At 34.3% G+C, this 21,842-nt stretch overlaps 1 protein-coding gene across 4 annotated transcripts in view; it reads right to left on the bottom strand.

Annotated features, from left to right (window-relative positions):
* Positions 1-8,339: 8,339 nt before the first annotated feature.
* The window catches only part of LOC127739083 (cytochrome P450 2C29-like), a 480,581-nt gene continuing 467,078 nt past the window's right edge, over positions 8,340-21,842 (bottom strand). For 2 of the 4 annotated variants that reach the window (XM_052250664.1, XM_052250662.1), the window contains exons 8-9: positions 10,068-10,126; positions 8,340-8,532 (exon numbers count right to left, since the gene is read on the bottom strand). In XM_052250664.1, the coding sequence (XP_052106624.1) occupies positions 8,354-8,532; positions 10,068-10,126 (238 nt within the window). In that variant the 3' untranslated portion in view covers positions 8,340-8,353. The remainder of the gene's footprint in view (positions 8,533-10,067; positions 10,127-21,842) is intronic. The other 2 variants (XM_052250661.1, XM_052250660.1) reach the window with 1 other exon arrangement.

Here is a 21,842-nt window from a genome sequence, read left to right as displayed (position 1 = left end):
TCTATTACTTATCTTCACAAGTGCATCAATATATAAGAGTTTGATTTCTGTGTTTTAACGCCACTTTTAAGCACCACTTTTGGGCTATTTCGTGGCGGCCAGTTTTTATTGGTGGAGGAAGCCGTAGTGCCAGGAGAAAACCACAGACCTTCGATAGGAAAACTGACTATCCTAGTCAACTAAGATTGGAGTCGAGTGCACACGCACGAGCGGGGTACGAACTCGCTAGTGATTACAGTAGTAACTTCTTATAAAAAAGAAGATGTGGTATGATTGCCAATGAGACAACTCTCCACAAGAGACCAAATAGCACAGAAATTAACAATTATAGGTAACCGTACGGCCTTCAACAATGAGCAAAGCCCATACCGCATAGTCAGCTATAAAAGGCCCCGAAATGACAAATGTAAAACAATTCAAACAAGAAAACTAACGGCCTAATTTATGTACTAAAAAATGAACGAAAAACAAATATGTAACACATCAACAAACGACCACCACTGAATTACAGGCTCCTGACTTGGGACAGGCACATATATACAGAATGTGGCGTGGTTAAACATGTTAGCGAGATCCCAACCCTCCCCTAACCTGAGACAGTGGTGTAACAGTACAACATAAGAACGAACTATAAAAATCAGTTGAAAAAGGCTTAACTTATCAGATGAATACAAATAGAAATACATCTAACAAAAACACAGAGTGGATGTGGCGGGGTACTTGTATATCCCAACAACAAAAAGACACTAAGTACAGATCTGAGAGTACTCGCAGTTACTGACAGCTAGTTCAAAGCCACTAACAACTAATAAAAAAAAATCATGCATCTAAGACTAAATTATCAATCAGTACACATCCAACATCAAATGGATTTAGTGTAAAGACGTCATAAACAGCAAGAGAAACACATGACCTTGTGCAATGCCAAGATACAGGTATCGACAGATTGTAGATCCATGAAATTCATTGTGTATATGTATACAACAATAATATTTAGTTTGCTTTTAGTTTACTGATAACAAAATCAATATTAATACCAATAAAAACAATATTCAATGATCTAATTACAGTGTTGAATTGGTAACCTTTTAGAATAAGTTTATTTAAAGGATCGATAAGTTTACCAGGATCGTTTCTAAATTTCTGGGCACGGTAAACAACATCTCCGTAAAAATGAGGATGTGCTATCCCGTTTGAAATAAGTTTTCTAGAGGTACAACCAAAATTCAAAACCAAATCTTCATATCTATGGAAGAATTTAGTAAAGGTTTTAAGTAATTTGTGGTAACGAAATCCCTGGCTTAATAATTAACCAGTAATACATAGATTACGTTCGTTAAAATCAAAAACGTCACAACAGACACGGGCATAGAGAACGAGTTGTGAAATATAGACCACTCGGACACTGAGGCCCCTATAAAAGTTTGAGGAATTATATATAAACTGTATCTTTTAAGGTCTATACCATTGATTGCCGTTGCAGTTATAGGAAGCATAATTGGTTTTGTAATAGTGCTAGCCATCATTGTATGTATGCACAACATGTAATAACCGGGAATTATTTGTTCAACCTATCCATACAGTACATACATTACATAGAGTGTATAATGGTCAAGCAATGAGTCGTAAGTATCAACTTATTTATACAGTTCTTTCAATACATAAGGTGTATAATATACTAGAAGCTAGTAGTGAGTATCCTTACAGTTCATAATATGATACATGTACATAAAATGTATAATATACCAGAAGTGAGTAGTGAGTATCTTGTAAATTCATTCAATAAATAAGGTCTATATACCAAATAAACTTATCATAGATACCAGGATATAAATTTTGTATTTGCGCCAGACGCGCGTTTCGTCTTCAAAAGACTCATCAGTGACGCTCGAATAAAAAAAATTAAAAAGGCCAAATAAAGTACGAAGTTGAAGAGTGAGCATCCGTATGGTACACATATTACATGAATGAGTGTCCTTACAGTTCATACGACACATAAGGGGCATAGTATACTAGGAGTGACTCGTGAGTATCCTTACAGTTCATACGACACTTTAAGTTTCATAGTATACTAGAAGTGAATTGATAGTATCCTTACAGTTCATACGACACGTGAGTTGCATAGTATACTAGAAGTGACTCGTGAGTATCCTTACAGTTCATACGACACGTGAGTTGCATGGTATACTAGAAGTGACTCGTGAGTATCCTTACAGTTCATACGACACGTAAGTTGCATACTTTACTAGCAGTGACTCGTGAGTATCCTTGAGTATCCATTTAGTTCAAACGACACATAATATGCATAGAATACTAGAAGTGACTTGTGAGTATCCTTACAGTTCATACGATACGTAAGTTTCATAGTATACTAGAAGTGACTTGTGAGTATCCTTACAGTTCATACGATACGTAAGTTGCATAGTATACTAGCAGTGACTCGTGAGTATCCTTACTGTTCATACGACACGTAAGTTGCATAGTATACTAGAAGTGACTCGAGAGTATCCTGACAGTTCATACGGCAAATAAGTTGCATAGTATATTAGCAGTGACTCATGAGTATCCTTATAGTTCATACGTCACATAAGTTGCATAGTATACTAGAAGTCACTCGTGCGTATCCTTACAGTTCATGCGACACGCAAGTTGCATAGTATACTAGAAGTGACTCGTGAGTATCCTTACAGTTCATACGACACGTTAGTTGCATAGTATATTAGCAGTGACTCGTTAGTATCCTTACAGTTCATACAACACATAAGTTGCATAGTATAATAGAAGTCACTCGTGCGTATCCTTACAGTTCATGCGACACGTAAGTTGCATAGTATACTAGAAGTGACCTGTGAGTATCCTTACAGTCCATACGATACGTAAGTTGCATAATTTACTAGAAGTGACTCGTGAGTATCCTTACTGTTCATACGATACGTAAGTTACATAGTATACTAGAAGTGACTCGTGAGTATCCTTACAGTTCATACGATACTTAAGTTACATAGTATACTAGAAGTGACTCGTGAGTATCCTTACAGTTCATACGATACATAAGTTGCATAGTATACTAGCAGTGACTCGTGAGTATCCTTACAGTTCATACGAAACATAAGTTGCATAGTATACTAGCAGTGACTCGTGAGCATCCTCACAGTTCATACAACACATAACTTGCATAGTATACTAGAAGTGACTTGTGAGTATCCTTACAGTTCATACGACACGTAAGTTGCATAATTTACTAGAAGTGACTCGTGAGTATCCTTACAGTTCATACGACACATAAGTTGCATAGTATATTAGTAGTGATTTGTGAGTATCCTTACAGTTCATACGACACGTGAGTTGCATAGAATACTAGAAGTGACTCGTGAGTATCCTCACAGTTCATACGACACGTTAATTGCATAGTATACTAGCAGTGACACGTGAGTATCCTTACATTTAATACGACACATAAGGTGCATAATATATTAGCAGTGACCCGTGAGTATCCATACATATCCATCCATCAATATTTATACAGTTGAATACTACAAGCCAATGCCTTGGTGGGATTATTCTAGTTAACAAGGCCTATCAGGTAAAAATATTAGATTGACGAGAGATTATAGTAAGTCTTACAAGGTTGATGTGCTCTAAAGCGTTTACTGCCTGTTTATTTCTCTCTCCTAAATTAATGACGTATAGATCTGTGCATTTGCCTACCTTAAGTTTATTTTCTCTCGAAGCGTATTACTCTAATCATGTTAATATCATCATATGTTAATGCTATTGTATTTCAAGCTGCCAATCGTCAAAGCATGCCGTTTATTAATTTACACTCATATCAAATATGTATATTGAAGTTCAGATTTCTTGGAATATTGCGTATTTTTCATATTTTTGTTTTTTAATGATGCTCTATTTTGTTGTTTTGATGCACATACTATTTTAATTATTTGGAGGTTGATTAGAACGTGTGACATCGAGCAAGAAAACTAACCAAGAAACTTAACAGATGGATTTGAACGTTTCCAAAAGTAAACAGACTGAAGTTTCCCTAGAAACGTTTTCGTTATATCTTAAACTGTGCTATTATCCATAGACATTAAAGTTGACAATCATAAAAATAAAATTGAGAATGGAAATGGGGAATGTGTCAAAGAGACACCAACCCGACCATAGAACAGACAACAGCAGAAGGTCACCAACAGGTCTTCAATGCAGCGAGAAGTTCCCGCACCCGGAGGCGTCCTTCAGCTGGCCATCATGTTTATTTTCATGAAGCTGGGTTATATTTAAGGGAACAGACTTTTCAAAAGAAATACACAAATGCATCGCTATCAATATGTTAGCGGTTAATAAAACTGGACAGTTCATTCTGTAAAGCAACAGGAATCACGCTAATTACCATCATAAACGTTTCTTTCACAATCTGATCTGAATATCATTCTAGGTAAAAATTCATACACAATATTTAAAAAGATGAGCTTAACATTATGAAACACGTCCTTTGAAATTGTGTTATAATAGTTCGTTTTAGTATCTCCTAGCGTATAGGATACACGAAACGGTCTCATCTAGGAGGGGTATTCAATTTGGGCATTTGTGACGTCAGTGAACGAAAATTGAGTCATGTGTGATGTAATCGATGATGGAACAGGGTACCTTCAATAGTATAACCCCTATGCCCATGCTCTGTTCCAATAATCTATATGCTTTTACGAATTTGAATCCATCCGAAGACGTTTTGAATTTTCTAAATACATGTACTAGTAGCAGGAACTTTTGGTCCCCGGTTTTTGTTGGTGTAAGTGTTGCTCAGTCTTTTGTTTTCTATGTTGTATTGTGTTTATATTTAATACTGTTGTTTGTCTATAGGTCTTTTTTTGCCAAAGCGTTGTCAGTTTTTAGTTTTCGACTTATGAGTTTGAATATCCCTTTAGTATCTTTCGTCTCTCTTTTGGCTTTCTTGATCTGTTAAGTGACTAGGCTAGACATGCGTCAAAAAGTCAAAATTAATGGAGGATGCCATCTTGTCCTTCTCTGACTGCATGACCTGAAGTATTGCTTTTTGGGTTTTACCTAAGATTTCAACATGACAATTTTATGCTTAATAAAGGCAACAGTAGTATACCGCTGTTCAAAAGTCATAAATCAATCGAGAGAAAACAAATCCGGGTTACAAACTAAAACCGCGAGAAACACATCAACTACAAGAAGAAAACAAAGGAACAACAGGTACACTGAAGTGCAACAAAAACAAACGACAAACATACATAGAAACGAACTATTTGATAACAACTGCCATATTCCTGACTTGGTACAAGACATTTTAAGAAAAAAAGTGGGTTGAACCTTGTTTTATGGCTAGCCAAACTTCCCGCTTATATGGCAATGTTAAAAAATATCGCAAAAAAGACAACACTACGTGACAGATATACAGCACAAAACACGCAAGAACACTCTTCACAAAGAAACGCACAAACAAATAATATAATAGTCGACACAATATGCAAACAACAACGAACATCTTCCATCAACGACAGACAGCACAGGACATCACAAATAGTGACGCACTCATCTAACGAATATGTTATCTTGAACTTCATACACTCAATTCCAGTCCAAACAATTATCATGACAATGACGGTATTGATAGGATATTTTATAAATATTTGGACTACAAACGATAAGACGTAACACATTATCCAACCGAAACCACAACAGACACAAAAATAATTACATGAATGTTGCATGTATAAAATACCGGGACACGTCGTATAGCAATACAAATTCACACTCGATAAAACAGTCATATTCGGGAATAGGTCACGCTTGGTACTTAGCAGACAGACGGTATAGATGGTTAACCACAATCTAAGACGTGGTATAAATATCCTTAGTTAGTTTAGACACAGACACATCGGATAGATCAACCAATTCGTAATGGTGTCCATAAAATTCACGGAGTGTCATTTTTTTTATCTTTCCTCCTCATAACTCTGTTGAAGCAGTTTCTGCGTGAGGAGCACACTCCTGTATAAGAAGTCCGTACAGTGTGAACATGCACGAGCATAACGTATCGATTGAGATATATAAACACCATACGGCGGAACAGAGGATATGTTACTGCTACTGTTGAAAAATGGGAAATTGATAATTGGGAAGTTGGAATCATCCCGTTTGTCATAGATTTTAGTGTGAAGTCGTCAATCTGTGTCAATATTGAGGAAAAGATCAAGGTATGAAGTAGTCCTTCTTGTATCAGTAGTATCCTTAATTTCAAGTTCATTGGCATATATGAATTTCAGGTACTGACTGAAATATACATCATCAATATATCTGAAAATAAAATTAAAGAATTTTGCATGGTGCTTTTTCTTTTTGTCTTGTAGAAGGTTCTGAATGAATTCTGCTTCATCAGAATACAAAAACAAGTTCATTGGTAACGATGCCAAGGTTGCCAGTAATAACATGACTAACTGGACTATAATTGTATTTTGACGAAACACATGAGCAATCCGGAGGTTTGTATTTCACATCTTTGAGGTTAAAGGCCTCTAAAACCCGGGTGGCGTGATATTCTTTTTTTTTAAATCGATAAAAAGTTGATTGAAGCTGGATTGAAGCTGTACACAATGACTGCAAATCAAGTGTGTCGGTGAGATAACTTCCTGATTCCTTGATCCATGACGTCATACATTACATTATTTCGTGTCGATGATGTTTGATACGAATAAGTCACTCAATAACACGTCTCGTTAAATTTTATATTTCTTTTCTGGCTAATTTATAGGAAACTGAACATGTTGATATATGCTTCTTACACTCCATCATTTTTTATTGTACACTCTGCACATTGCACTATGCATGCAAGGTGAAAACGCATGTAGCTTCGGTTTACCAGCCTACGTCATTAAAATCAATAATATTTATAAACATTGTTTATCTTTATTTAATAATATTTATTGCATTAATCAATCAATATGATTGGACACAAGTTATTACAACTTATATTGTCTTCTCCTTACATATGCATGTTCAATACACATATATGATTACAGCAGACACATTGATAGTATAGTTTCAGTTATAGAAAATAAAAGAAGTAGTCGTATATTACTATGGCAAAAAAAAAACAAAAAAAAACAATAAAAACCCAAAACATACAGGGCAGAAAAGACAAAACTGTTGAATTGAAATGTTAATCTTTTTGACTGTTTAATATAACGATACCTCCGTTGCAATCGAAATTATAATAAGTGTTGATTCAATGTTGAATTGACATCAGTAATGGATATTTGGTGGTACAGAATATATATATGGCCCGTCTGTCATATACTGTATATATATGAATAAATTCAATCAAACATATGGGATGCATTTTCATTTGTTATCTTTTTTAAAAGGCGCCAACCATCTATCTCTGAGGTGATGGGGAGGTGTAATAAAAGTTCGTTTTTTAATAAATTTTTGGATTCGAAGTTAAAACATTATTTCAAAGCGGAATTGAAAAATAGCAGTTCCATTGAAAATTGATAAAAAAAAATGAAATTGTGTTTAAAAAAAAAAGATTGGTCCTATATGTAATTGATAAAATAATTGTCGTTCATCATTTATTGGGAGCATGGGTTTTAATTTTCGAAACAATTATTTTTCAACTTAATCAAAAACAAACTTTTTTCAGTAACATATAGAAAAAATTTTTAACTAAAGGCTGAAACCATATATCATGTATATATATAGATTCTACCACTGCATCGAGTGTGATACGATATTTATCCACTCGAGACAGTTAAATTTTCAAATTTAAAACGCGAGGCTCGCCGAGCGTTTTAAATATTTAAAATTTAACTGCCGAGAGTGGATAAATATCGTATTACACGAGATTTGGTGGTGGAATCTGTTTCTCTAATGATTTTCAAACAATACGCAGGCAAATTTATTCCTTCTTTTCGAATGATCTGCAAAAAGATGTGTTCTTTCTATGTGACGTCATCAGGCATGGTCGCCTTTTTTCATGCCGTCACAATAGGAAATTCAGAGAAAAGCAAGAAAATTCGACGTCATAATCTGATTTTAACCAATGAAGAACTGAGATCAAACGAACCACACGTTGATTAAATTTTTTTTTATACAATGGGTGCAGAAAGGGATAAATTGACGAAGAATTAGAGAAATATATATATATATCGTTTTTCTTAAATTTCAATTGAATTTTAAACGATCGCATCCTATGAACAAACAAATAAAAGAAATACGTTATATTTATTTACACATATAAGTTCAAATAATATGAAATCAAGTATATGTATTCTAGAATATACTGTTCTGTTTAAAATTGTGGATGTACACACATAACGTAGATTTATCTCAGTTCAGCTTTAAGTCGGTATGGCGGTGGTGACGTTGTTATTGTGGTTATCCCTTCAAATGATAAAATATCATCTGGATCGACTTTAGAGAATTCAAATCTATGTAGAAGGTTTGAAAAGATCAGAAACAATTCTGACCGTGCTAACGATTCTCCAGGGCAGATCCGTGGGCCTGTAATACAATAACTAAATCAGTCAGTGTGTAAATGAAGTAAAAACTTTGTATATATTATGTTTCCAAAGATTTTTTTTATTTACCTTCTTCATGAATTATCAAACCTAACCATTTGAAAGTCTGGAATGCATAAATACGTTGCAACGTTTTGAGCATATATGACCAAACATGTCCTAACCAGAGTAGCCAAATTCATCCAAGGTCATTGTTTTTATTAGTTGTTAGTGGCTTTGAACTAGTTGTCAGTATCTGCGAGTATTTCAGATCTGTAGTGTCTTATTGTTGTTTGGATGTACAAGTTCCCGGCCACGTCCACTTGTGATTGTAGTATTTGTATTTTTATCCATCTGATGAGTTAAGCCTCTTTCATCTGATTTTTATAGTTCGTTCTTATGTTGTACTGTTACACCACTGTCCCAGGGTAGGGATGGGATCCCGCTATCATGTTTAACCCCACCACATTCTGCATGTATGTGCCTGTCCCCAGTCAAGAGCCTGCAATTCAGTGGTCGTCGTTTGTTTATATGTTACATATTCGTTTTTCGTTCATCTTTTGTACATAAATTAGGCCGTTAGTTTTCTCGTTTGAATTGTTTTACATTGTCATTTCGGGGCCTTTTATATCTGACTGTGCGGTATGGGCTTTGCTCATTGTTGAAGGCCGTACGATGACCTATAGTTGTTAATTTCTGTGTCATTTAGTCTCTTGTGGAGAGTTGTCTCATTGGCAATCATACCACATCTTCTTTTTTATATTTGCTTGAGTGAGTTGAAACAGAAGTTTCTTTATAATTTCTTAATGTATGAACGAGGAATTTGAAATAAGCATATACAATCAACTACGACTTTGCCGAAGCGCTTACTACGGAACTGATGATCCAATCTTGAATTCAAAGTCTACCGGCAGCGGTATCGACTCAGTGCAATAAATGAAGAAAAAAACAAAAACAATTTTTAATTTTGAATCAAGTATCAAAAGCCCCTTTCTAGATTTAAGTTCATCATGAGCTCAAACCTCAACATATGACAGCCAGGGATGCATAAATACACTGCAACATTAGGAGCTATTTGACAAAAGAGGAAACAACATAATAGACAAATGAACAATTACCATGGACAGATACTTGCACTTGCAAAACAAAACTAAAATAATCATTTACTAATGATCTTAACCGCAAGTACGTAGGCATGTGAAATAAACCTTAGATAAGTAATGGACTACACTTCTCCTAACTAGAACGTGAAAATTTTGGTAATAATAATGGTAACCTTTCATACAAAGCATCGGATGAATGAATCACATTTACCATGACCGCTGAAGAATGAAAATGACGTCAGAGTATGAAGACAATGACTACCGAGGCACAAAAAAAAAAATTACCGGGTACTACTTTCGTTGCAGATGGCACAAAAAAATAAACTCATTAAAAATGCATTTTTAAAAATTTCAATAGCACATAGACTTGGATCATGCTTCTTGATAAGAAATGTATAATGTGTTTAAACTAATATTTGTTACTTTATATACGTACCTGTTGAAAAAGGTATAAAGTATTCATTGTTGATAATGTCATTGCTTTGATTGAGAAACCTTCCTGGATTAAACTTCTTCGGGTCACTCCAGATTGTTTCTTCAAGATGCACAGAGATCAGGCTTGGCATAATAATGGTATTCTTAGGTATTTTGAAGCCATTGATTGTTGTATCACACACTGCTACGTGGGGAACAGGAAAAATAGCTGTAAAAATATAGAAGAAAGTACACATGTTACACAAACTGCATTGTGCACAACGGCCAAAATGGCTGTAAAAAGGGGAAAGTCAATATAGTATTGTTATTTTTTAAGTTAAGATATTTAGCTTGTAGAGTTCATATCAAGTTTGTATTTACATTCTGAAAGTATTCCACTGCTTTCGAACAATAGATAACACATTTTTGAAACCAGGATGCTAAGTGAGTACAGGAGGTAGGTGTTTTGTTGGCTCCTTAATTAATACATGTATCTCTGTAATCAGATGTACTTTGCGATTAATTATGCTTACTTTGTCGAAATATGAATGCACTGTTGTATACTCGAGCAATTAGATGGTTACGTACTAGTAATAAAAAGATGATTTTTATTGTATATAGTTTACGACTAACTGTATGACAGCTCTACGACTGAAATTTCCCATCAGATAACCAAATAACCCCATCACTTCAAAAATGAAATTGTCGTCCCCTTATGGTTTTCAACAAGGTCTACAAAGTCTACTAACGTAATATAATAACTAATTACACACGCAAATATTGCTGATTTTAATTACATTTTCAAGGAGACTTCACTTATAAAAACCACAGAAGTATACCGCTGTTCTAAAGTTATTAATCGATTGAGAGAAAACAAATCCGGATTGAAAACTAAAACCGAGGGAAACACATCAACAATAACATTTATAAGAGGAAAACAACGGAACAACAGAAACACTGAAGTGCAATAAAAACAAACGCCAATGCAACATACATAGAAACAAACTATTTGATAACAACTGCCATATTCCTGACTTTGTACAGGACATTTTAAGAAAAAATGGTGGACTGAACCTGGTTTTATGGTTAAAACAGTTATAGGTGATATAGCTGATTGTTTTGTTTTAATTTTCGAGTTTCAGTTTTGAACTAGGTAGCATCCTGTGGTTAGGAGCACATTCTAAATATTGTATCATATCTTATTTCCTTTCCTTGTTTGACTAACCCTGTTGATAGCCAGATTTCTGGATATTACTGTATGTTTTTATTTCCCAACATGGTTACGATAGACATTAATGAGATGTTTGTGTGCACTAAAACGTGTATTAACCCCATCCCATTTTGTGCAGGTATAAAGTCATGCTATCTGGTCCAGTATGTTGTTTCCTCTTATTATTTTTTTATATTTATTTGTACATTTTTTTTGGAGTAGTCGGTTATTGGTCGTTGTCGTGTTCTGTTGTACTGTTCAATACATTTGGGTAATTTACGACATCTTTTTAATGTACTAATATTATTACAGATAAACTAAATCTGTTGACTAGTCTTTTTATTTTCTACTCATTCTGATGATTGAAAAAAATGTTTTGTTTGCCTACATGTATTTGACAGTCTTTGTATTTCCATCAAAGTAGCCTCGGTGTAGGACAAATGACGTCTATCAGACAATCGAACCATTCTACCTGGTCCTATTACCTAAAAGTAAAAACAGTTTGGTGATTTACTAATCCCCTTACTTATCACTAATTTCTCATTCCCTTAAGTGGTAGTAAACCTATTCACCCTTAGCGAGCATCTGATTAAACTAGAACTACCCATGAAACACTTGTGTTAAGAGGCACGATTAACCCTTACAAATCACTTTAATTAAAAGGACCTAATTACAATAACAGACATATTAACTAACAGGAACTACACTCACTTACCACGCACCGGAGTTACCAGAAACCTACTTACCTTTAGAAAGCACCGGAGATACCAGAAACTGCTTGTCTTTAGAGAGCAAATGAGTTGATAGGAAAAACTAACCCTTGCCGGGATTTGTATATATCTCGGTGGAAAAAAAATAAGTAAATTTCTTCGAATTAACCATTCTCAATAAGTCTGAGAATAGAGAAAAAACTATGGAGCACTTAAAAATCATCAGTTAAACACAACAGACAAAAGAAAAACGACGTAACGAGAAACAACATACTACAAAACAATACATAGGAAAATTAAAAATTCAGCAGTATGATCAAAATAAAACAAACAAGGATGTCCTGACGAATAATCAGTTCAAGCTCAGCTAGTGACACCCGTCATGTTGCGCAAAAACGAACAACAAAAAAGTATAAAACCTCAGGTAATGTAACGCACGAATTCATTAAAACCAATAATAATTCAAACACATTTTTGCAAGCTGTTTGTATATACAGAAGTATGTATACTAAGCAAATCATTATTTATTTGAAACATTATGCTTGCCTTTGTAATTTCTTCTTGGCATCTTTTTTGTACATACGGGTACTGGATCATCCATTTGAATGACCAATCAAGCGTAGTTGCAGTCGTGTCTGTCCCAGCAGCAAACAAATCGATAATTGAGGCCAACAACGCCGCCTCTGCAATCAAAGGATATTTATACAATACAAGACATTCTAAATAATAAGAAAGCTAGGAGTTCTTAAGTACTGGGACAACGAATACGAATACGAAATAAAAGGTTATATGTTACCGACTTAATTAGATCCTAGTTGCTAACGAATGAGAAAGTTTAAGATTTTGACTTGAAGGAGATCTGTATTAATGAGAGAATGTTGTAAGTTACTGACTAAATGAAGTTAGGACTACGGTCACTAAGTTACCAAGAAAATACGAAAACGATAGTATTTAATTTACTATCTTTAGGGAAATATTACATAATAATCTTTCTTACCGGGCAAATAAAATAGGAAATACTCTTTTCAGTAACTTTAAACTTACCAAACGGAGCTTTCTCGAAGAAAGGAAAAACCTCTATTTCCGAGACTAGTTGTAGTTTTCAGTTACAATCGTAGTTGAAGAATTAATTGCCACTTTTTCCCCTCCAATACATATTAATACACATGATGCTACAAATACTTTAAGTCTTAAAATTGGGTACAATCAAGGATATTCCAGAAACAATTCGAAACATTTGTATTGGGTTTGTGACCAAAATATATATACGACTCCTGATCATCTTTTTATAACAAAAAAATGCATTTCGTCGGTATAGAGAAAAATGGTAACTCACTAGCGAGCGAGGGAAAATTTGTCTACCCACTTTGTGATACACCTCGTGTTTAGATTTAAACCACCACACAACACATATTCACCGTTTCAGAATCTAAAGGATTATGGGTAATTTCCGTGTCCGTAACCCATAATGAAATAACATCTCGCCATTAGTAGATTTCCGATAGTTTAGGACGATGTAAGCCAATCACAACGTTTTGGTGTAAACATTTGAAAATATTACCAGGAATACATTAGATTCTTAAAGGATGAATTAGTTACACAGTACCGGTAGACAAAATATATTTATGGGATTAAGCTATTTTGTTGGGCCTTTTAATAAAGCGTTATCTTTAAACTTACGGTTCATAACAGACTTCCGTTTACTCTCTCCTTTTTCAGCGACCAGATACATATCTATAAAGTCTCGAATGTTTCCTGGGTCAAATGACTCTCTGTGTTCTGTTATGTGTTTTTCAATATACTTTTTCAGAGTAGAAAGCCCTTCTCTCCTCAACTTAAGATTGTCTTTCTCAAATGATAATAAAATACAATATATATTACATATATATGATTGATAGTTAATGAATAGTACAATCCCAAAAATATAAAGAAATGATAAGTCTATTTTAATATACTACTGAAAAACAACCAAGCCATATTATAATACTCTCAGTGGTGACCAATTGCCAGGGCAAAACAACCCCACTGTGATACTCTAAAGTGGTGACCAAATTGTCATGTAATTTCAGTTGTCAGGGTCGGAGGAATGCAAAAGATGTCAGAGTGTATTCATCCCCATGCAAACATTTACAAAGAAATCATTAAAGTCCCATAACTCATGAAAATTGTAAGTAGGTCAACTACTGTGGATTCATTATTATTCGTTGGATACCAATTTTCGTGGGTTTTGTGGGTACAGGTGAACCACGAATTTAAATGTTCAACGAATAGCAAATGTTCTATAGGCTTTATATATATTTTTTTCCTTATGTCGTAACTACAATGCCCTTCCCTTTTCACGAATATGACCTACCGAATAAGACTATTTACCGGATTTGTAATAACATAAGCAACACGACGGGTGCCACATGTGGAGCAGGATATGCTTACCCTTCCGGAGCACCTGAGATCACCCCCAGTTTTTGGTGGGGTTCGTGTTGCTTAGTCTTTAGTTTTCTATGTTCTGTCATCTTCACTATTATTTGTCTGTTTGTCTTTTTATTTTTTGCCATGGCGTTGTCAGCTTGTTTCTATCTATGAGTTTGACTGTCCCTCTGATATCTTTCGTCTCTCTTTTATATGCAGAGATTGGCAAAACCACGAAATCAAATATCCACGTAAATGCAAGTTTTCCACAATCCACGAAAATTGATACCCACGAAAATAAATGAATCCACAGTATATATGATGACAAACACTAAGCATAGAAGCTTTGAACACATGGTCTTAATGGCTGACATCAACGACGACGATTCCGGCAAAGAACGTTGTCATTTTGCTGATCAGAAACTGGGATGGTAATCTGATATTAGGCACATGTTTTACCATTATTTATCAATTATGCAACACTGTATTAACTTTGAACTTTTGAAAAGTAAAATTTCTAACTATTATATGGCTACAAGTTACTAGTATCATGAGTATGCGTCATATTACCATTAATAAATTCAGAACCGGAAATAATCCGGACGCTGATAAAGAACCAGGACCTGAAAATATGTTGTCCATTGTCTTGATGAGATGTTTAAGGGATTTGTTGTCATGTTTGTACCTGAAAGATAAAAACGCCACATGGACGACTAATTAACTACACAAAACAATACAGGCATGTCACAGCCACGTGGTCACAGCTCTGTAATATAAATTTATAATTCTCTGCCATGTTTAGTTTTTCGCCGACAGTGAAGTCCAGATCATTGATTAGAAACTGTATTTTCTTGACAATCCATTCTAATTGTATACATGTATAAAGCATATTGACTAGTTTAAACAACCATGAATTTTAAGAAAGAAAACTTTTTTGTTAAGAGAAGTATATAACAGATATGAACGTGTCGTCCTTTTTCTATAAAAAGTTCATCATTATATATCAAGAACTTGTTGATAAATATTGCGTTTCAAGTTCTAAAATAATACATGATGGTATTTAAGGAATAACTGTAATATTTTTTCTGTCTATGAAGAAATAACATCAAAAATGTGATGCACACTGAATAACCCGCGTAGCGGGTTATTTTAAAGTGTGCACCACATTTTTTATGTTATTTCGAATAGACAGAAAAAATATAACAGTCATTTCTTATAATTTAATTCTAAATTCCATTTAAACCGGAGTAAACCATGAAAAAACGTTGATGACGTCACGGTCACATGACAAAATTATGTCTATGAGCTGATAAACAAAACAACGTCAGCCAATCAGAAGACGCGTTACATCCAAAATTAAATTATTGTTATATAGATTCTAGGTACTGATATTGACAGTCTTCTTAGTTACGTGTTATCTTATTTGTCTTTGTAAATTATTAACGTTTACTGTTGAGTCCATTTTCAGTAATATCCTTTAGGCGTGGCTTGGTACTTGTACATCCCGCCATTGTGTTGGTGTGCTGGGGTCATTTTTTGTATTCTTGTGTTTATTTTAGCGTATATGCTTTGTCTATATGCCATTTTGTTTTTTGTTGTTGACATATTTGTTTGCTTTTAAGGTGATTGAGATTATAACACAATGTTGACTGCTGTACTCCTATTTTTGACTTTTTTACCTATCATGTCTGTATGTTTTGTTTACACATTATTGTCATTATAATGGAATTATATGCGACTGTCATACAAGTGGAAGTTTTACAGTTGTTTTCCCTTTGTTTGTCCTTGTTTATTTTTAACCTTTACTCTTTATCCATATTTGATTATATGTTAATAACGTGGATGGGTAATTAAACATCCCGCCATTGTGTTATTGTGCTATGGTTAATTTTGAGTTCTTGTCTTTCATGTTTGCTTATGTACTTTATCTATATGCCATTTTGTGTTTCTTTGTTGAAACAGTTATTTGTTTTTATAGTGATTAAGATTATATTACAATTAGGACTGCTGTATCCCAATGTTTCTACATGTTTACCTATTATGTCTGTTTGTTTTTGCTCACACACTGTTGTCAATATAAAGGAATTCTATGCTACTGTCATGCAAATGGGTGGTTTAGCTAGCAATAAAACCAAGTTTAATCCACCATTTTCCACATAAGTAAATGCCTGTACCAAGTCAGGAATATAACAGATGTTTTCCATTCGTTTGATGTGTTTGAGCGTTTGATTTTGCCGATTGTTAAGTGACTTTCCGTTTTAATTTTCCTTGGAGTTCGGTGTTTTTGTTGCTTAACTGTTTGCTAAGCTTCATGAGTTACTAGGAACACAAACAGAAGGTATTTAAATGGATATTGGCTATACATCAAACTTATTTGCTATAAATATTATGTCTTCTCCATGATTATATATTTTAAATTTTGGTGACTATGTTGATCGACTCCATCGCATTAAACATGAAATAAGGATACATCAGATAAAAGTAGATATATAGCAATTATAGATTCTTATTCTAAACTGTTCTCAATAAATAACAGGAATGCGTAAAAGAAATTCTTATCCCATACTGTTCTCAATTCATGACAAGTGATACATAACAAGAGATGCTTATCCCATACTGTTCCTAAGTCATGGCATGTGATACATAACAAAAGATGCTTATCCCATACTGTTATCAATTCATGGCATATGATACACTACAAGATATATTGTTTCCACAGTTTGAAATACTTGACATTGGATATATGTTTAACAAGACAATAATACTAATCCAATACTGTTCTCAATACGTGACATGGGATACATAACAAGTGATGCCAATCCAACACTGTTTTTAAATACATGACAGGAATACGTACAAGGAAGGCTCATTATCTCTTAATGTAATCAATTCATGATATGTGATACATTACAAGAGATGTTTATCCAACACTGTTTTTAATACTGGACATGTGAACCAAATCAAGATTTAATTACCCCACACAATCACAATACTTGACATGCGATACATAACAAGTGAAACTTACCCCACACTGTTTTGAATACAAACTAAGCCATGTATTACCATAAATCTGTGCTAATCAAATATTGTTCTCAATACATGAACGCTGGAGATACATACGAATATATATAATTACGAAGAATGTGCCACATATGACATATGATACATAAGAACAGATGCTTATCCCATACTGCTCTCAATACACTACAGGTCATACATAACAAGAGGTGCATATTGTATTCTGCTCTCAATGCAAAACACGCGAAACATAATGAGAGATGCGTACCCAACAATGCCACACTGATGGCATAATGGGCGATGCTTAAAAAGAGGTGCTTATACCACTCATCTAGGTTTCATTTCCCATATATTTATTTTTCTGTGTATAGCAGACAAACAATCACCTAAATCTGTTCAGGATTGATAAATAGAGCAGATAGTTACTTGCATACATTTAAATATGAGGTTGCGTATGTAACGCATAAATAAAAGGAACAGACATCATTTTACCTATAATCGATAAAAGACTATGCAATACACTTGTACATGTAACAGATAGGAACCTACATATATCCGAAAATAAGACTATGTATTACATTGCAGCTAGCCTTTGTCATCACTTTCACTAAATTGGTTATCTCCGCTCCCTTCATTTTTTCCAGGTCGTCTGCGACATTCTGTATTTCTTCTAAAATATTTTCTTCTAGCGAAGATTTTCCCACACCGAAATCTCTCATTGCTTGTAATATGAATCGTCTCATACCCTTCCAGTCATCTCCATTAGCAAACACAATCCCACTTCCTGCACAAATCAAATAATCTCTATTAGAAAACACAACCCAACTCCCAATATTAACCCAATCATCCCCGTTAGTTAACACAATCCAAATTTTTAACTCACCGTTCTGAAGTTACTGTGAGCTTTTGCCATCACTTGGCGTCCGTCGTCGTCTGTCGTCGTCCGTCGTCGTCCGTCTGGTGTAAATTATTTCAAACATCTTCTCCTCTGAAACTACTAAACCAATTCCAACCAAACTTAAGGTGAATGATGCTTAGGGTATCTAGAATAAAGTTTGTGTTTTATTTACTGTTTCGTCAAATAACATGGCCGCCATGGCTAAAAATAGAACATAGGGGTAAAATGCAGTTTTTGGCTTATATCTCAAAAACAAAAGCATTTAGAGCAAATCTGACATGGGGTTAAAGTGTTCATTAGGTCAAGTTCTATCAGCCCTGAAATTTTCAGTTGAATCTGATAACCCATTGTTGGGTTGCTGCCACTAAATTGGTAATTTTAAGGAAATTTTGCAGTTTTTGGTTATTATCTTGAATACTATTAATGATAAAGATAAACTGTAAACAGCAAAAATGTTCAGCAAAGTAAGATCTACAAATAAGTTTGATATGACCAAAATTGTCAATTGTCCCCTTAAGGAGTAATTGCCCTTTAAAATCAATTTTTTCACAATTTGTTCATCTAGTTTGCTTACTTTAAATAAATCTCCTTTGAAACTGCTGAATCAATTTCAGTCAAACTTGGGCTGAATGAGTTTCAGAGAATCTAGTATAAATTTTGTACTTTATTTTCTTGTACGTCAAGAAACATAGCCACTATGGCTAAAATGAAACATAGGGGTAAAATGCATTTCTTTGATTTGGAGGAAAAAATGACAGATACAAAGAACATTTCAATGGAAGTTTTAAGCCATTCATTAATATATATTGAAAAGCAAAAATAATCATTGATGAAAGATTTAAGCAAAAAATTACAGGTGAGCGATTCAGGCTCTTGAGAGCCTCTTGTTAACTTAATTCAAGTGAATTAAATTAACTAGCACATTTCTACTTCTTACATAAACCCAATCAGATCGAGATCTTTTTGCTAACACACTGCCAATGCCAACATAGACCCTCTCAACTCCAATAGCTAAACAACCAAATTCTTAAGCCACGTACTACTAGTTATATTTTAGAATAAAAAAAATCATAAATAGAGCTGTCTGCATAGCGGGAATAATACCCCCGTACATGCATTTTAGTTGCTGCTTTGAAATTCAGTATTCAGGCAATGGCATTTTGAGATTTTTGGTTTTCATTTTAAATAATCCCTACATATGTAGATTGATAAATGGTTACTGATAGGTCAATCTGAAAGAAGAAAACCGACCGAGGAACAAAGTCTGAGGTTTGTATACTGAAAATTCAGAAATTATAGGTCAAGATCAGTATGATGCCTCTGCATATAATGTTTTGTCAGTCTTAAGTGCTACAATATGAAAGTTATGCTACAAAAAACAAAAAAAAAAAGAACAAAAAAGGCAATGCTTTACTATCATAGGACTTAAAGGCAAAAACAAGGTCAGAGTTACCTGACTTCGATCTATGACACATCTTATACCATAATGTATCAAAATATCAAATTTATTCGTTACAAAAGCTATGCACATATTGTATTACATATTGTCGCTGTATTAAAGAGACATATTGCCGCTGTATTGAAGACCCATTGGTGGCCTTCGGCAGTTTTCTGCTCTTTGGTCGGGTTGTTGTCTCTTTGACACATTCCCAATTTCCATTCTCAATTTTACATGTCACAAATCATTTAAGTTTTAACTATCATCAGAAAGACCTGGCTGTTATGTCTGGCACACTCTAAGCCAATGATGCTACTGCATACCAAGTTTGGTAAGCCTAAGTTTTGAAATACAAAATGTATGACCCGGACATGAATTTGATAAAGTGTATCTATCATAGAGGTCAAAAGTCAAATTCAAGGTCAGAGTTATCAGAATTTGGTATATGACACGCCCAAAGCTCATGATGCAACTGCATACCAAGTTTGGTTAACCTAAGTTTAAAAGTACAAAAGCTATCAATCGGAAACGAATTGGTTAAGGTTTTGACTATCATGATAGAAGTATAAGTCAAGGTCAGAAAAACCTTATTTTAGTATGTGATACATCCCCAGTCAATGATGCAACTGTATGCTAAGTTTGATTCACCTAAGTCTGACGGAACAAAAGGTATGAGTCGGACACGAAAGATTTTACTATCATAGGGGTCAAATTCAAGGTTAGAGTACCTGACTTTGATATTTGACACAGTTTTAGCCCATGATGCAAATTCTTACGAAGTTTGGTTAACCTAAGTGTAACGATACAAATGTTATGCACCAGACACGAAGCGGGACTGGCAGACAAAAAGACAGATAGACAGACGGACATTGTGACTCCATAGCTATATAGCCCCAAACTTTGTTTGCGGGGATGTAGTAAAGTCTGAAGTCTATAAATTAGTTTTGAAGATAAGCCAAAGCCCTGTTACAACTTGATATGTATAGCACTGCACTTTTTATTCCTCAAAAAGCCCTTTTCAAAATTTAATATTCTAAAGGGAAGTTTTTGTTCTCCAAACAAACAAAAATAATACCCAATTTTTCAAAAATACATTATTCAAACTTCCCCTGGAGAGGAGGGGACTTAATCGTGACCCTTGGCTAGCAAAGATGCGTATTTTCATGACATTATCGTAGTACAGATCGTTTCCTTACTGTATTGGAAATTCTTAAAAATACAATTTGATTTAATTCATACGTTATTATAATCTATGATTTACCTCCTTTTACTTTTTCACCTAATTTGATTCCTGGAATAAAGTTGGGTCTGTCTATAAATTCCCGTCCTCGTTTCTGTAGAACATCAATCACATGTTTATGACCCTGTACAAAAACGATTTGATATGGTCCTAAAAACAGTCGAAACATTGGTCCATACTGCCTCGCCATCTCCTCCACAAACTTGGCCCTCTTTGGTGTACTATTAAACTGACTAACAAGTAGAATATTTCCCAAAATAGGCCATGCTCGTGGTCCTGGAATATCCGATTTTGGACATGTCATCCACAAAACTGTCGCAAGAAATATTATTAAAAATATAAATATAGCTGTTAGATCGATTCCTTCAAAATGGGAATATGCATATACGACATCCATTGCAAAACAGAAACAGATAATATACTTGCGGTGAATACTTATCTAATCTTAGTAAAGCCTATATAAAATTGAACTTAAAACAATAATCGTGCTTGGTATTAACTTACGTAATAAAAATATGTTCGTTACACAAAGGATTTACCTTGAACTTATGAAGATATGTTACGTGTTCAATTATAACCTTTATTTAAGGACATATATATTAAGCGTCTTTATCATATATTTAGTAGTAAATACAGTAGTTTTAAATATTTGATAAATAGCCTGCTGTTTAATCCGTATCGCTCAACTTTGATGTGCACCCTTTATCACACCCCTTATCGCACCCTACTCGGATTTCTCGTTCATATTGTATACGGAGTCTCACGGATAGTTTCGGATCAGCAGACACATTAAGTCTGAAGGGGAATGTCATAATTAATTATGGAAATCCTGTTGAGGAAAACAAGGAATAGTCCGCGACAAACTCAGAAAAAAAAG

The sequence above is a fragment of the Mytilus californianus genome, unplaced genomic scaffold (genome assembly GCF_021869535.1).
Source record: "Mytilus californianus isolate M0D057914Y unplaced genomic scaffold, xbMytCali1.0.p SCAF_4, whole genome shotgun sequence".
In the NCBI taxonomy this organism is placed as follows: Eukaryota; Metazoa; Mollusca; class Bivalvia; order Mytilida; family Mytilidae; genus Mytilus; species Mytilus californianus.
The sequence above is the reverse complement of the archived record's forward strand: the minus strand, read 5'-3'. Positions and strand labels throughout refer to the sequence as shown.